Here is an 18,392-nt window from a genome sequence, read left to right on the forward strand (position 1 = left end):
CTGTACCCTCTCTATTGCTTTAACATCCTTCGAATAGCATGGGGCACAAAACAGTACACAGTACTCCAACTAAGGTATTAATAAGGTTTTATAGAGATTCACCAGTGCATCTCTATATTCTATACCTGTTGCCAATGTTCCCTCTAATTCTTATTTTCCTGTGTGGGCCCTTTAAATTTGCTGTGCGGCTGCACACGTGCAGTATCTCTTCCAGCAGCAACAGCTCATGAGCGGCCTGCGCGGGACTTCGTGATTGATGCACGGCCGCGCATCTTAGGGGGAACATTGCCTGTTGCCATAAAGTATTACTTTCTTTTTTAACCAAAATGCACCACCTCACATTATGGATCAAATCCCATCTGGGATTTTTGGCTCATTCCACCATCTTATCAATATCTCCTTGCACCTTCTTTTGGACCTCAAAATTATTTACTATGGTTCACCTTTTAGTATCGTCTACAAATCTGGACACCATTCCTCTAGCCTAATATCCAAATCATCTATGTACACAGCTAACAGAAGTGTTCCAGAGTAAAACCCTGTGGGACGCTCGTCCAACTATTCAGAGAAACAACTCTCAACTCCTACTCTGTTTCCTCAGTTTTCAATCCAATTTTCTACCCTCCCTCTAATTCCATACCCCTTAATCTTCTCCAATAGTCTCTCTCCTCTGTGATACTTTGTCAAAGGATTTCTGAAACTCTATGTACACCACATGAACTGCATTTCCCCCATCCACCATATCTGTCACTTCCTCAAAGAACTCCATCAGGTTTGACAAGCACGATCTTCCTTTCTGAAACCCATATAGGACCTTTCTAATTATTTTCTGTTCATCTAGATATTTAGTCATTTTCAACATTTTCTCTACCACATATACTAAATTAATTGGCCTGTAATTACCCAGCTTAGCTGTGGCTTTCTTTTTGAAAATATGTATTATATTGGCCAATCCGCAGTCCTCTGGCACCTAACCACTTTCAATAGCATCGTGGAATAGAGTTTATGGGGCCAAGCAATTTCTTCCCCAGGATCCTCGGATGTATCCTGTAAGGTCCTGGCATCCTGTCATTCTTTAGGGCTTAACATCTCTAATACTTTCCATTTAATTATTATATCTTTCATCTCACTTAACAAATTCAGGATTTATCTCCTCCACGGTATCCTTCATGTGAAATACACACAGAGAAAGACAAAATCTCACAATGCGACCTTGAAATATGGAGTCAGATTAGTTCAGAAAATGTGCAAATGCACATTCTTGACATCCGATCTAAAAGATGTTAACACAATTAATTTCCTAGCAGTAGACTAGAGCCAAAGAACAGCAACCTGTGACATTGTACAAGAGTCCTCTAGTATGCTCAAACAAACTTCATCATGCAGCAGTGACATGGGTAAAGAAGGGGAAAAAAAGAAATGAAAAGGGGCAGCAAGGAGAGGAGAAACGAAATAGACCCCATGAGCACCATTCATCATTTACATTTTGTTTGAGCTTTCCTTACAGAAAGGGTATTTGCTAACTATCACTAAAGACTATATTGTCAAGTTGTAAGTTATCGAAGGTCACCGTGCATAAATCCAGTTATGTCTCCATTCTTTCCAATTTTTCTTCCCATCTTCCCTTTACTCCAAGGGTCAAGTGGGACTTAGTGGCACATTCACTTTTAAGACCCTAGTTTAGGTCTAGCCCAAGCTGATAGGACATGTTTCTCCTCTTTATGCTGACTGCAAAAATCCTGTATGAAATTAGTTTGACCATACGCAATCTGTATTTAGCACATACAAGTCCACAGCGTAGCACAGCCCATAATTTGGCAAAAGACGACCTCACTCAGCCAGTGCATAAGAAGTGGTTAGCATGCAAAATAGAAATGCCACACTGTTATAATAAAAAGGTGCTGTTCATGAAGTTGGGAGCTAAGGCAGTGTTGAGGCAAAGAGACAACTTTATTCTACTTTCAGTGTTCTATCTAACTTGAAAGTGGTCACTGCAAACTTTGAAAGCCGAAGCTTCCATTCTCATGCATGGACATTGTTCACCTTGATGAATACTAAACAACAAAAATGAAAGGGTTCTATTTTTCCAGTTCGAGAATGGGTTCGTATTTAGATCATATTTCCTGTATCAGCCTAGATGCCTTTGGTGCATCAGGAGGCAGCACCTGGATCCAAGGATTTCATTTCTTTGTGAAAATGGGTAAGTGCATTAACTTACTATCTTTCCTCTGTGCAGTCCATACGTTTGCTTCGGACCTCTGCTCTTTCCCTGGTTTGCCTCTGATCCTCCCTCACCCAATGCTTCTTGTATATCCCATGCAACTCAGACCTCTGCTGTAATGCATTTATTGCTCTTATGCATATGAATCCCAGCATTCTATGCATAAATTAGATTGCAATTAAAATATAATGATAACACTGCCCACATGGTATATAATCGAACACTCTTCATTTCATTAAATACAAATCTTGAAAGCTGCAGCATAGGTGAAATTAATTTGGCCCATTAAGCCTGCGCCAGTCCTAGCTGTTCAAATGGAGCTGTCTACCCTAATCGTAATTGCCTGTCCTATCAATGTTTCCTTTATATTCTTCCTTTTCAAATACCTATTAAATTCCCATCTAAATTATTTGCAGTCTCTGCCTCAATATCTATTTGTGGTAAAGCATCCCCTCCACTAATAACCCAACTTGAAAAAAAAATCTTGCAACTTCCCCTTCTTGTTCTTCTAGTGATAATCCTGATATATGAAACCGTATTACTGATTTGCCAAACTGTAGGAACAAACTTGAACTCTCAAAATGTTTTATAATTTTGAAATCCTCCATTAAATCCATGTTTAACCTCCCAGTGAAAAAGGTGCCCATTTTTTTTAAACCTTTTCCCATAACTTTAATTTCTAATTCCTTTCATCATTAGTCAATAATGGGATGCGCAGAACTGCGGCGGTACTCCAAATATGAACTAACCACTATCTTGTACGTACTCAACATCATTCCCTTCTTTTATATTCAATTCCTGAGGCATAAAATCCAAAATCTAATTTTCACTTCTGACCTTTTCAGTCTGTACTCTCCCATCTTTAAAGATATATGTATCTCTACTCTTAATCACTCATCTTCCACTCAGGTAAGGATCGCACCATTTAGTGTATATTTCCTAGCATAATGCTTTTCTCTCAAAATGTATGATGTTACATTTTCCTGTATTAAATGACACAATGAGCTAAATGGCCACCTTCTGTGCTATAAACTTCTATAGTTCTGTCCACCGCCTATCTTCCCACTGCACTCCTCTACCCAATTTTCCTTTAAAAGATAAAGTTGTCTCTGTCTTAGCCATTCCTTATGATAAAGCATTCCACACTCCAACAACCCTCTCTGTAAAAACATTTCTCCTAACCTCTTTTCTCACTCAGTGATAGGGTAAAGTATAAAACAGTAACTACAGTTTTCCATCCCTGACATCACTCTGGTGAATCCATGTTATACCATCTCTACGGCTTTAAAGTCCATATATCTTGCGGAATGTGGCCCGCTAATCCCCGAGCTCAGCATTCCTCTGCACAAGTAACTTTCTGATACTTAATACATGGGTATTTCACCTGACTACCTTGCAGATCCAGAATTCTCACAACAGGTATGACACACACATCACTAGCTTAGCTCCTAATCCGGTCACTCTATGCTCTTAACTTTTGTGCAATTTTGTTGTCAATCAAACTCTCACTTACCTGCTTGCTCTTGCTATCTCAGTACTGACCTCCTGCTAAAGCCAAACCCACTCCTTTATCTTCTTTCAGCAAAACCTATCAGCATCTCATTCAATAAACCCTTTGGAACACAAGAAACCAAAATAGTGCAAAACTTGGCAATGGCAGGTTGACAGCCTATACTTTCAAGCAAGCAAGCTTAGAGCACCATGCGTTGTCCAGATAGTAGTATTTGTAAAATTATGAACACCACTCTAGGTCACTACATAAAAGATAGTTTTTTTTTACTTCTGAGGAAGCAGATGACGTTAGAACAACCACATTTATTGCCATCCCTGGTTGCCCTGAGAAAGTTGTGGTGGGGCACCTTCTTGCTGCAGTCCTTGAGAACTAAGCGTTTACTTAAATACAATGCTAAAACAGGCCTCATGAAGCCAGTCCATTTCAGAAACTAACAACTCTGGATGGAGCAAAGTCAAATTAGAAGATTGACTGAATCATGCAAATGTACCTGCATATCCAGTTCATGGCATCTTTGTGAAATCTCCTCTTTGGCAGCCAAAGCTTCATGCAGCTCTTCAGTGGTTTTCTTCAACTAGGAAACAATACAAATGAAAAAAAGTTTTATTTAAACACTATGCTGCTGTTAGAAATTAAGGATGACTAAAAATGTATAAAACTGACACGAATGCTGTGTTTAAAATCATCGTTTTGGCCTGGAGATGAGGTGTTTGCTTAGAATGATAGAGAAATGCTGATAAATGCTAATTGTCTGTGGTTTTCAAGTAAAAGCTTCAGTTTGTTTATGTATCTTAAGACAATTTGTATGGAATGGCTTAGAATCGAAGGATATTTTAGCAGTTAGTGTAAACACAGGCATTTTGCTATGTTATAAAGACTGGTTGAGGTGACAAAGCTCTGGTTTGGGCCTCATAGTTCAAAGGATAGAGAACTAGGCTTGATATTGAGGGAATAGGGACAAGATAGATTAAATGTTTTCCACAGGAAGAATCCTGGGTTAGCATAAAGAGAGAAATGAAAGGAATTCTACAGAAAAGCGATTTCGATAAGGTATAAACGATGACGTGACCAAAATTGTAAAACATCTTTAAAGCACGTTCTTGTTTGAAGAATCAAGACAAGAACTAGAAGTCTTATTGGATATTAAGTTTTATGGGGAGCCTCTAAAGGTCAAAAGGTCTTGTCAATATTCAGGTTCAGGCTCACCCCTAAAAATAGGTTAAAAGTGACCTCCTGGATGCTTGTAGTCACAGAGACACAGACGGAAGAAACAGAGAAAGAGAAGGAGGTTCACAGATGGAAGGAGTGAAAGAGAGCGAGAGAGTGAAGGAAGCCCGAGATGATAGGAAGAACAGAATTGCTCACGTGGCAACCGTCTGTCCGATTGGATCGATTTCAACTATTGTTACGGTCGTATGTTTTTACTGTATAACTAATGAGTTATATTCAGTCTTAAACTTTGATTAAACACAATTATCCACCATATTGGTTTGCACTCAAACCTGATTATTTAAAGAAATAGCCGTAAACAGGCAATTTTTAAGCACCTCAGAAGATTGATAACACGTGTGCACAGGTGACACACCGATGAGTTTCTGTATGCCCAAAAAATATTACAAATCCCTCTAACATAGAAACATAAAAATTGGTGCAGGAGTAGGCCATTCGGCCCTTCGAGTCTGCACCACCATTCAATAAGATCATGGCTGATCATTCCCTCAGTACCCCTTTCCTGCTTTCTCTCCATACCCCTGGATCCCCTTAGCCGTAAGGGCCATATCTAACTTCCTCTTGAATATATCCAATGAACTGGCATCAACAACTCTCTGCGGCAGGGAATTCCACAGGTTAAAACTCTGAGTGAAGACATTTCTCCTCATCCCAGTCCTAAATGACCTACCCCTTATCCCAAGACTGTGTCCCCTGGTTCTGGACTTCCCCAACATCGGGGACATTCTACCCTCATCTAATCTGTCCCGTCCCATCAGAATCTTATATGTTTCTATGAGATCTTCTCTCATCCTTCTAAACTCCAATGTATAAACGCCCAGTTGATCCAGTCTCTCCTCATATGTCAGTCCTGCCATCCCGGGAATCAGTCTGGTGAACCTTTGCTACACTCCCTCAATAGCAAGAACGTCCTTCCTCAGATTAGGAGACCAAAACTGAACACAATATTCCAGGTGAGGCCTCACCAAGGCCCTGTACAACTGCAGTAAGACCTCCCTGCTCCTATGCGCAAATCCCCTAGCTATGAAGGCCAACATACCATTTGCCTTCTTCACCGCCTGCTGTACCTGCATGCCAACTTTCAATGACTGATGAACCATGACACCCAAGTCTCGTTGCACCTCTCCTTTTCCTAATCTGCCGCCATTCAGATAATATTCTGTCTTCGCCCCCAAAGTGGATAACCTCACATTTATCCACATTATACTGTATCTGCCATGCATTTGCCCACTCACCTAACCTGTCCAAGTCACCCTGCAGCCTCCTAGCAACCCCCTCACAGCTCACACCACCACACAGTTGTGTCATCTGCAAATATTGGAGATATTGCACTCAATTCCTTCATCCAACTCATTGATGTATATTGTAAAGAGCTGGGGACCCAGCACTGAGCCCTGCGGCACTCCACTAGTCACTGCCTGCCATTCTGAAAAGGACCCGTTTATCCCGACTCTCTGCTTCCTGTCTGCCAACCAGTTCTCTATCCACCTCAGTACATTACTCCAAATACCACATGCTTTGATTTTGCACACCAATCTCTTGTGTGGGACCTTGTCAAAAGCCTTTTGAAAGTCCAAATACACCACATCCACTGGTTCTCCTATGTCCACTCTACTAGTTACATCCTCAAAAAGTTCCAGAAGATTTTTCAAGCGTGATTTCCCCTCCATAAATCCATGCTGACTTGAACCGATCCTGTCACTGCTTTCCAAATGCGCTGCTATTTCATCCTTAATAATTGTTTCCAACATTTTCCCCACCACTGATGTCAGGCTAACCGGTCTATAATTACCCGCTTTCTCTCTCCCTCCCTTTTTAAAAAGTGGTGTACATTAGCTACCCTCCAGTCCATAGGAACTGATCCAGAGTCGATAGACTGTTGGAAAATCATCACCAATGCATCCACTATTTCTAGGGCCACTTCCTTAAGTACTCTGGGATGCAGACGATCAGGCCCCGGGGATTTATCGGCCTTCAATTTCCCTAACACAATTTCCCGCCTAATAAGGATATCCTTCAGTTCCTCCTTCTCACTAGACACTCGGTCCCCTAGTACTTCCAGAAGGTTATTTGTGTCTTCCTTCGTAAGACAGAACCAAAGTATTTGTTCAATTGGTCTGCCATTTCTTTGTTCCCCATTATAAATTCACCTGAATCTGACTGCAAGAGACCTATGTTTGTCTTCACTAATCTTTTTCTCTTCACATATCTATAGCTTTTGCAGTCAGTTTTTATGTTCCCGGCAAGCTTCTTCTCGTACTCTATTTTCCCCCTCTTAATTAAACCCTTTTGTCCTCCTCTGCTGAATTCTACATTTCTCCCAGTCCTCAGGTTTGTTGCTTTTTCTGGCCAATTTATATGCCTCTTTCTTGGATTTAACAATTTTTCTATGCATGAACATCCCCTCTTTTGGGCCTCAGGTTCATCATCGGCTACAAAAAAAGGAAAGAAAGCAATGATAATGGTCAGATAATCTGTTTTTTTTTAATCGATTGGTTGAGGGATAAATATTGCCCAAGACACACAGGAGAATACATCGGCTCTTCTTTGAATAGTGTCGTGGGATCTTTCACATCCAACTGAGAGGACATTCGAAAGACATCACCTCAGACAGTGCAGAACTCCCTCAGCACTGTACTGGAGTGTTAGCCTAGATTTATGTGCTCAAGTCGCAACACTGATCCTTGTGAAACACCACTACCTATCTTCTGCCACTGTGAATAACTACCTTTTACCCCTACTCTCTGCTTTCTGTCTTGAAGCCAGTTAGCTATCCATTCTGCTATTTGTCCCCTAACTCCACATTCTCTGACCTTGTTCATCAGCCTATTATGGGGTACCTTATCGAAGGCCTTTTGAAAATCTAAGCATACATAAACAGGAGTCCAGATAATGATCATCAAAGAAACACTGAGGTCAATTGTATTGCCCTCATTATGCCTTACCACAGGAAAAAGTATTCACATGCTTAGTATCACAGCAAGGAGTGCATTTTACCAATGAATCACTCTGGTGCCATGTATAGTTTGGTAATGAAGTAGAATATTGCCATCACATTTGGGCCATATATTCCAGCAAACTGTTTCATTCTTTAAAGAGTATTGGAAACACGGTAGTTTGGAGATCACTGAGCTGAGTGGTAAGAACAGGGGTTTGTGCCTACAAGGATCGGTGCTGCGACCATTGTTGTAAACACCTGCAAGGACCATCAGCAGGTCAGGAACTTCAAAGGAGCAGCGTGGAGCCCGGCGCGGAGGCCCCGACCTGCAAGGACAATCAGCAAGCCGTGACCTTCAAAGGAGCAGCGTTGAGAATACCATTTCAAGGTGCAGCACGAGCCGGTTCAGAAGAGCGACGGCTGTAACGAGGGTGATTGGACTGGACGTCACCATAATCCAGGTCGGTGATTGGAGAGTGGGCAGGTATAGCAGGAGCGGCGAACAAGCAGCGAGAGATTGCAGAACAATGTGATCGGGGCCCAGGAGAGGCATGAGTTACGGTGCCCAGAAGAGGCGAGGGCCCAGGGGCAGTATGTGCCAGCCCACACTGCGATATGTGTGCGCACTAGGTCCATGCAGCAGAGCTGGTCACCAGTCGTCTTGGTTAATCCTTGTCACTGGACCAAGACCTAGCTCTGTCAAGCCTGTGTGGTGGCTGGTGTGCAACAGCCACCACACGTTAAAAAAAAATCCACGCACAGGCATCTTCTACCCTTCATCATCATCATCATCATAGGCAGTCCTTCGAGGAAAACTTGTTTCCACTCTAAAAGGGAGTTCCCAGGTGACTGTACAGTCCAATATGGAATTACAGTCTCTGTCACAGGTGGGACAGAGAGTGGATTGAAGGAAAGGGTGGGTGGGGAGTCTGGTTTGCCGCACGCTCGGTCCGCTGCCTGCGCTTGATTTCTGCATGCTCTCGGCGATGAGACTCGAGGTGCTCAGCGCCCTCCCAGATGCTCTTCCTCTACTTAGGGTGGTCTTTGGCCATGGATTCCTAGGTGTCGGTGGAGATGTTGCACTTTATCGAAGAGGCTTTGAGGGTGTCCTTGAAACGTTTCCTCTGCCCACCTGGGGCTCATTAGCCATGTAGGAGTACCGAGTAGAGTGCTTGCTTTGGGAGTCTTGTGTCGAGCATGTGGACAATATGGCCTGCCCAACGGAGCTGCTCGAGTGTGGTCAGTGCTTCGATGCTAGGGATGTTGCCCTGTAGAGCATAAGCTTGGTGCCAGATTTGAGGGCCTGATCTTCGAACACTCTTCCTCAGGCAACGGAAGGCTGCGCTGGTGCACTGGAAGTGGTGTTGGACCTAGTCGTCAATGTCTGCCCTTGCTGATAGTAGGCTCCAGAGGTATGGAAAGTGGTCCACATTGCCCAAGGCCACGCCGTGGATTTTGATTACCACGGGTCAGTTCTGTGTGGCGGGGTCCCACCCTTCAACATATAGTTCGGGACCTGGAATATTAGGTCCATCATTGAAACATTGTGAACTCTTTTTGGCGTGGAAGCAAGTCATCCTCGATACGAGGGACCGCTGATGAATGAATATGCTCAAGTCCCTGGAGTGGGACTTGAACCCACAACCTTCTTACTCAGCGGCGAGAATACTCAGTACCCAAGACAGCATTTGGCTGAGGCCCAAGAGTGGGCAAGTTCATGCATGGTAAAGGAGTAATTTGCAATTCAGGATTAAAAGTTTAATAATTTTATTTCAGAATTAAATTGTGTTTATTAATGTATCAATTTTGATTTTAGGGTATATGGTGATTTAAGTGGCCACTAAAAGGAGATGATTTTTTTTTGGGGGGGGGGGAAATTTTACTGGTTGCTTTTGTGCTGGTCATCCATTGGTTGGGAAAGACCACTGTGTTCCATCTGGCCAGTCCAGTGTTTAGGAAGTATTATATTCCACAATACTTCTCATACATATCTACCAAAGTTTTCTCCAGGTATTTATCCTATTCTCCAGATATTTATCCACCTCTCTTGAATTTGCTAATCCAATCTGGCCCCAATGCCTTCCTTACCAATCCATTTTGTACATTCACCACCCTCTGCAAAAAATAGTTAAAGTTAAAAGTCTTTTCACACTCCCTCTTCTAAATTTAGGGCTACATCCTCTTACTGAAGAATATTTGACTATCTTAAACATATGGACATTAATGTTGTCAAGGCTCTGTAGGATTTTGAATATTTGTGTTTAAGCTCAACCCAGAGCCTTCTCTTCTCCAAGTATAAACATTTCCAGCTTCTGCAGCTCCTTCTCATCACGCAGGTGCCTAATCCCAGTTATCAACTTACACATCACTGCACCTTCTGCAATGTAAGGAGACCTTTCTCAATGGCCAAAATTAAAAACAGTACTTCGGGTGGGCTGGACTAGGGCCCTGTAAAAACTCAATCATTTCAGAGATTTGTTCTCTATCCTTCTGGTTATGCAACCCAAGATTCTATTTGGTCTTTTTTCTGCTGCTAGCCATTTTGCTAATAACTGCAGCAATTTAGCTTATATTGCCTCCATTTACTGTTATTTCCCATCTCAGGCCTTGACATATGTCCATCTCATAATATCTTAGACTTCTCACGCAACCTATCCAGCTCCTTCTATATCTGATCAGTCCGTTCCAAGTTGTTTCCAAACACAAATAGTTTAGTATCATCTGAAAATTGGAGTTTTGCTTTTGTCATGAAAGACGAATTGGAATATTCTCTTAATGGTGGAAGACTAGGAGCTATGGAGGAGCAAAGGGATTTAGGCGTCCATGTACAAAATTCACTAAAAACTAGTGCAGAGATATAAAAAGTAATCAAAAAGGCTAATGGAAGGTTGGCTATTATCTCAAATATTGGAATTCAAAAGTGAGTAAATGCTGCTTCAGTTGTATAGATCCTTGGTCAGACTCCATCTGGAGTACTGTATCGGCAGGAAATATTCCTGATACTGTGCCCCCTAGTTCTAGATACTCCAGTTAGGGGAAACAGCCTCTCAGCATCTACCCTGTCAATCCCTTTCAGAATCTTATCTGTTTTAATGAGATCACTTCCCATTCTTCTAAACTCCAGAGAGTATAGACCCATTCTACATAATCTCTCATCATAGGACAGCCCTCTCAGCCCAGAAATTAATCTAGTGAACCTTCGTTGCACTGCCTCCAAGGCAATTATATCCTTCATTAGATAAGGAGACCAAAACTGTGCACAGTACTCCAGGTGTGGTCGCATCAAAGCCCTGTACAATTGCAGCAGGACTTCCTTACTCTTATACTCCAACCTCCTTGCAATAAAGGCCAACATGCCATTTGCCTTTCTTATTTGCTTGCTGTACCTGCATGCTCGCTTTCTGTGTTTCTTGCATGAGGACACCCAATAGCTCTCCGAACACCAACATTTAAAAGTCTCTCACCATTTAAAAAATGTTCCGTTTTTCTATTCTACCTAACAAAGTGAATAACCTCACATTTCCCTACTTTATACTCCATCTTCCACCTCACTGCGTCTTTCTATATCCCTTTGCAGACTCTTTGTGGCCGAAATTCATGCCTGCCACAAAGCTGGCGCACATTCCGTTTAAAAATTTTTTTTACTGTCAGGTCTGATGAGGCATGCTCTCGATCGATTTTCATCTGTTTGCCTTTTTTTCGGAGCGGAACAGAAGCCGGTCATAATGGGGGCGGAAGTGCAGCGCGGTAAGTGCTGGTGAGGGGCGGAAGTGGGGACAGGACGGATTCTCCGCCGCTGTCACTCAACGGCGGTGCGGTGGTGACATAATTGCGCGTCTGCATCACTATGTATCTCCCCTGCAAAACAGCGGTAACGGGCCTTATCTGAACCCTGAATTTTGACCCCTTTGTGTTCTGCTCACAACAAACTGTCCCACCTAGCATTGTATCGTCAGCAAACTTGAATACATTACACTCGGTCCTTTCATCTAGGTCATTAATATAAATTGTAAATAGCTGAGGCCCCAGCACTGATCCTTGCAGCACCCCACGAGTTACAGCCTGCCAACCAGAAAATGATCCGTTTATCTCTACTCTCTTTGGCCTTTTGGAAATCCAAATATATTACATCCATTGGTTCCCCTTTATCTATCCTGCTTGTTACATCCTCAAAAAACTACAATAAATTTGTCAAACACAATCTCCCTTTCATAAAACCATGTTGACTCTGCCTAATCATGTTATGATATTCGAAGTGTCCTGATATCACTTCCGTAACAATGGATTCCAGCATTTTCCTGATGACTGATGTCAGGCTAACTGGCCTGTAGTTCCCTGTTTTCTCTCTCCCTCCTTTTTTGAATGGCGGTGTTACATTTGCTACCTCATCGAGGTATTTAAAATGATGTAAGAAATTTGATAGGGTATATACAGAGTAACTACATCATCTTCTATACCATTGAGGAGTGAAATCAGGAATCACTTTTTCCACACAAAAGTGGAAATCTGGAACTCACTCCCCTAAATACTGTAGATGCTGGGCCAATTGAAGTTTTTGAAACGGAGATCAATATCAAGGGATATGGAACAAAGGCTGGTAAATGGAATTGAGGTACAAATCAGCCATGATCTAATTGAATAGTAAAATAGGCTCGAGGGATTGAATGGCCTACCCATTTTCCCATGCTCCTACCTGGCGATCAAGATCCAGATAAGCATCATTCCCAACTGACGCCGGAGTTTCTTTACTCATGAGCTGTAAACACAAAATGCAAATTAATCTGAGAGAAAAATTAAATAAATTGATCAATCAAGTGCAAATTAAAAAACGAGATCCCAAACTGTTCCCAACAGTATTCCTTTAAAATAAGATGGCTGAAGTAAACAAGCTATTCAACTCAGACAATGAGCGCAAGATGAGAGGACACAAATACAAAATCTACAATCTTCCCTCCCTTCCCCAAGAAAAGAAGATATAATTTTGCACAAGACGACAAATTTTAAAAGCTTAATTCAGGTAAAATTTATCAATATCGTTTGTTTTCATAAAAGAGAGGAAAGCGGCTGTGTGAGAAAAAAAATTGACAGTGTACTAATTACACACGGTCGTGACTTTTGCTTTGTATTTGAGCATCCCAAATCACTTCATAGCCTATGAAGTACTTTTGAAGTGTCATAGCTGTTGCAGGGAACCGTGGTAGCCAATTTGCACATGGAAAGTTCCTACAAACAGCAATGAAGTAAATTACATGATATATTTTTCTCAAGTGATACTGGTTGAGGGATAAATGTTTTCTGGAACACTGGGAGAACTCCCCTGCTGTTCTTCCAATTGTGCTTCGAGTTCTTTTACATTCATCAAGAGGGTGGACAGGTACTCGATTTAACATTTAATCCAAAAGACAACAGTGCAGATCCCTCATTACTACACTGAAGTGTCAGCTTGGATAATGTGCTCGAGTCTCAGGAGTGGGGCTTCAACTTCTGATTCAGAAATACACTGAGCCACTCTTGCATCTATATAATTATGATTTTTTTTTTGATTTATTCAAACCCTATTTTGGATATTGGAAATTTTAGTTACGTAGAATAAAACGGTGAATATTTTCTTGAAAAAAAACATTGATTGGTTCAACAACAATCCATAACGGTGAAATGTTTTTGTACAGATTAACCATTATAAAATGTTGACCTGATCAGATTGGGTTTTCCCTTTTAAATAAAAATTTAGTATTAGTTACATTGTTAACAACTTACATTTATATAGTGCCTTTAATGTACAAGAAGCATCCCATGGTATTCAGAGGTGAGGAGAAAATAGGAACTGAAACAAAGGTCGTATTAGGAGAGATGACTAAAAGCTTAGTCAAAGAAATAGGTTTTGAGAAGTCAAAGGAGAGCGAGATGGAGAGGAAGAGAAATTTAGGGAGAGAATAGCGGAGCATGGGTCTAGGCAATTAAAGGCACAGCTGCCAAATGGTGGGACAAAGAGGAGACATGCACAAGAAACTGGAGTCAGAGGACCAGAAAGTGCTAGGTGGGGGGAGTATTTTATCATTGACTTAGAGGGATAGATATAGGGAGGCTTGAGGCCTTAGAAAGATTTAAGTAGAAAGGTGAAAATATGAAATCTGAGGCTTTAGGCAGGACCCAATATAGGTCAGTGAAAACGGGGGCAATAGGCAAGCAGGACATGGTGTAGTATAGGATATGGGCAGCAGAATTTTGAATGAGATGACGTTTATAGAGAGTGGAAGATGGGTGGATGGCCAGGAAAGCATTGAAATAATAGTGTCTGGAGGTGACAAAGGCATACATGAAGGTCTCGGTGGCAGATGGGGTGAGTTATGGCGAAGGCAGGTAATGTTTTAGGGGCGAAGTAGGCAGTCCTTGTGATGGAGATGATAAGCGGTTGGAAGCTAAACTCAGGGTTAAAGAGGACGCAGAGATTGCAAACAGTCTGGTTCGGTTTGATGGAGTCAACGTTTGCTTGGAAGGTGACCCTATGTCTATGGATGATGTTGCCAAAGGACAACAAGGATGGCATATGGGTGAGAAATCATTGCTGGAGATGCTTTGGCTACGATTGAATACTTAACAGGGGAACCAAGTAACTGCACTACATCGGAGCTGGACAATGGAAAAGAGGCTTTGGAGAAGGATGGTGTGGTTGACTGCAGTAAAGGCTGCAGAAAGGTCATGGAGGATGGGAAGGGTTAATGCACCACAGTCTGGGAATGTTGCTTGTGATTTTGGTTCGAGCTGTTTTGGTGCCATGAGAGGGGCGGAAATCTGTTTGAAGGGATTCAAACAGGGAGTTGTAGGAGAGGTAAGCATGGATCTGAGAGGTGACAACATATTCAAGGATATGGGGTGGTAGTTTGCAAAGACAGAGGGGTCCAAGATACGTTTTTTTTTGAGAGGGTTGGTGATGATAGCAGTTTTGAAAGGAGGAGGATAATGCCCAAGAGAGAGCACCATTTACAATGAGCATGGGGGTTGGGAAAGTTCAATCCTTTGAAACCTTCACCAAAAAGTGCATCTTCTGGTGTGTTAGAACAGCAAATATATAGCTAAAAAATAGCCTTGAGTGGCACTTAAATTCAACTGTCTTCAACAGAACATATTTTGTGAATTCATAATTTGATTTCTAGAAAAAAAAACTGAAGCAGAATGATCTATTTCAATGAAGGAGAAGCTAACAGCATTAATTCAATGTTGTAGAAGCACAATGCCTTGTTGATTAACAATAAAAAAAGGAGAGACAGTAGCTGTACAGACAGAAAAAGTAGGAAACATAAGAACACAGCAATATGAAGCACAATGATAATTTAGAGGCAAGGGACATGGATATAAACCTACCTCCTGAATGGCTGCCATAACAACGTGCTGAACAGACTCTTCCATCATCATGATAGTTTGTATTTGTTCTGAAAAATAATCAAGGTGATTTATCTAAAGAGTACATAATGTAATGTACAATTAGATTACTGCTATAGATTAGGTAATGAAGCTTTTTCCAATATAGTTGTGCCCAAGCAATTGGTGTATTGTGCATTAAAAGTGGTTACATCTGCCATTCTGGATCATGTAGTACCTTTTGTATTGTACTGAGGAAACAAGCAACCACCAGAGAAAAAATGAGAAATGCCTTTCTTGAAGACAAGTTTTTAAATTTTAAAGATGAAATTTCATGTTCTTTTTTGATATGGTAACTTTCAATCATTGACAAGAAATAACAGCAGCACAAGATAAAAGTTCACAGGGTTGGGGGTAATATATTAGCATGGATAGAGGATTGGCTAACTAACAGAAAACAGAGAGTCGGGATAAATGGTTCATTCTCTGGTTGGCAATTAGTAATTAGTGGGGTGCCGCAGGGATCAGTGCTGGGACCCCAACTATATTAACGACTTGGAAGAAGGGACTGAGTGTAACATAGCCAAGTTTGCAGACGATACAAAGATGGGAGGAAAAGCAATGTGTGAGGACACAAAAAATCTGCAAAAGGACATAGACAGTGAGTGGGCAAAAATTTGGCAGATGGAGTATAATGTTGGAAAGTGTGGGGTGATGCACTTTGGCAGAAAAAAAAATCAAAGAGAACGTTATTATTTTAATGGAGAAAGATTGCAAAGTGCCTCAGTACCGCGGGATCTGGGGGTGCTTGTGCATGAAACACAAAAGAACAGCATGCAGGTACAGCAAGTGATCAGGAAGGCCAATGGTATTTTGGCCTTTATTGACAGAACTAGGCCTCTATCCAGTGGCAAGGGTTAACCAGGATGACTGGAGACCTGCTCTGCTGCACGGACCTAGTGCATACACATATCGCAGTGTGGGCTGACCCGTGCTGACCCTGGACCCTCGCCTCTTCTGGGCCCCGTACCCTCATTCGCCGCACCTTCACCACGATCTCTCGCCGCTCCTCCACCACTGAGGTTAGACTGATTGGCCTGTAATTACTCAGTCTATCCCTTTCTCCCTTCTTAAATAAAGGTACCACGTTAGCAGGCCTCCAGTCCTCTGGCACCACACCTGAAGCCAGAGAGGATTGGAAAATGATGGTCAAAGCCTCTGCTATTATTAACTGATCATATCATAGGAGATTATTGAGCTACTTTGAAAAGTGTTGCAAGGAAAAAGTTTATGTTGGAACACAAGAACTAGCAGAAGATTAGAATGTTAATTAGAATTCCCAGACCACACTATGGGCCCAAGTTTCCACATGATTCGCGCCTGATTTTTAGGAGCAACTGGTGGAGAACGGACTATTTTAGAAATCTCAATTCTCCACATTTTTTTTTCTGCAGTTCTAGTCAGGTAGAACAGTTCTAGTTTAGAACAGAATTTTTTCTTCAAAAGGGGGCGTGTCCGGCCACTGACGCCTGATTTGAAAGTTTCCAGTGAAAATGTACTCCAAACATTTGGAGTACATAGAATGGAGCCAGTGAAGATTTTTGTAGAACTAAAAAAACCTGTTCTACACATTAAAAAAATCAGGCGCAGGTTACAAATTAGGCGTCCAGAACGAGGTGGGGGGGAGGGGGGGGGGGGTAAGGGAACTCATTAAATTCGACAATAAATCCTTATTTATACTTCTACAAATATTATACTAATAAATCCAACCTGAATAAACATTTATAAGCCAAGAAAAGATTAAATAAACCATCTTCCTACCTGTGTGAAAGTGCTTCAGCCAGGGAGAATTCTGCAGCCGTTCGTGCCGCTGAGCGGGAGGGGGAGGGAGGGAGGGAGGGAGAGAGAGAGAGAGAGAGAGAGAGAGAGAGGGGGGGGGAAAGAGAGAGAGAGGGGGGGGGGAAAGAGAGAGAGAGGGGGGGGGGAAAGAGAGAGAGAGGGGGGGGGAAAGAGAGAGAGAGGGGGGGGGGGGGGAAGAGAGAGGGAAGAGAGAGAGAGGGGGGGGGGAAGAGAGAGGGAAGAGAGAGAGAGGGGGGGGGAAGAGAGAGGGAAGAGAGAGAGAGGGGGGGGGAAGAGAGAGAGAGAGAGGGGGGGGAAGAGAGAGAGAGGGGGGGAAGAGAGAGAGAGGGGGGGGAAGAGAGAGAGAGGGGGGGGAAGAGAGAGAGAGGGGGGGGAAGAGAGAGAGAGAGGGGGGGGAAGAGAGAGAGAGGGGGGGGAAGAGAGAGAGAGGGGGGGGAAGAGAGAGAGAGGGGGGGGAAGAGAGAGAGAGGGGGGGGAGAAGAGAGAGAGAGGGGGGGGAGAAGAGAGAGAGAGGGGGGGGAGAAGAGAGAGAGAGGGGGGGAAGAGAGAGAGAGAGGGGGGGGAAGAGAGAGAGAGAGGGGGGGGAAGAGAGAGAGAGAGGGGGGGGGAAGAGAGAGAGAGGGGGGGAAGAGAGAGAGAGGGGGGAAGAGAGAGAGAGGGGGGGAAGAGAGAGAGAGGGGGGAAGAGAGAGAGAGGGGGGGAAGAGAGAGAGAGGGGGGAAGAGAGAGAGAGGGGGGGAAGAGAGAGAGAGAGGGGGGGAAGAGAGAGAAGGGGGGGGAAGAGAGAGAGAGGGGGGAGGGAGAGAGAGAGGGGGGGAGGGAGAGAGAGAGGGGGGAGGGGAGGGAGAGAGGGGGGAGGGAGGGAGAAAGAGGGGGAGGGAGGGAGGGAGAAATGGGGGAGGGAGGGAGGGAGAAAGAGGGGGAGGGAGGGAGGGAGAAAGAGGGGGAGGGAGGGAGGGGAGAAAGAGGGGGAGGGAGGGAGGGAGAAAGAGGGGGAGGGAGGGAGGGAGAAAGAGGGGGAGGGAGGGAGGGAGAAGAGGGGGAGGGAGGGAGGGAGAAAGAGGGGGAGGGAGGGAGGGAGAAGAGGGGGAGGGAGGGAGGGAGAAAGAGGGGAGAAGAGGGGGAGGAGGGAGGGAGAAAGAGGGGGAGGGAGGGAGGGAGAAAGAGGGGGAGGGAGGGAGGGAGAAAGAGGGGAGGGAGGGAGGGAGAAATAGAGGGAAGGGAGGGAGGGGAGAGAGATGAGGGGGAGGGAGGGTGCTGACGCGCGGGTGT

At 43.4% G+C, this 18,392-nt stretch overlaps 1 protein-coding gene across 4 annotated transcripts in view; it reads right to left on the bottom strand.

Annotated features, from left to right (window-relative positions):
• Positions 1-18,392, bottom strand: part of hook3 (hook microtubule-tethering protein 3) — a 129,373-nt gene that overhangs the window by 65,035 nt on the left and 45,946 nt on the right. For all 4 annotated transcript variants that reach the window (XM_070872280.1, XM_070872278.1, XM_070872281.1 and 1 more), the window contains exons 6-8: positions 15,265-15,332; positions 12,596-12,658; positions 4,225-4,308 (exon numbers count right to left, since the gene is read on the bottom strand). In XM_070872280.1, coding sequence (XP_070728381.1) covers positions 4,225-4,308; positions 12,596-12,658; positions 15,265-15,332 — 215 coding nt within the window. The remainder of the gene's footprint in view (positions 1-4,224; positions 4,309-12,595; positions 12,659-15,264; positions 15,333-18,392) is intronic.

Source organism: Pristiophorus japonicus, chromosome 2 (assembly GCF_044704955.1).
Source record: "Pristiophorus japonicus isolate sPriJap1 chromosome 2, sPriJap1.hap1, whole genome shotgun sequence".
In the NCBI taxonomy this organism is placed as follows: domain Eukaryota; kingdom Metazoa; phylum Chordata; class Chondrichthyes; family Pristiophoridae; genus Pristiophorus; species Pristiophorus japonicus.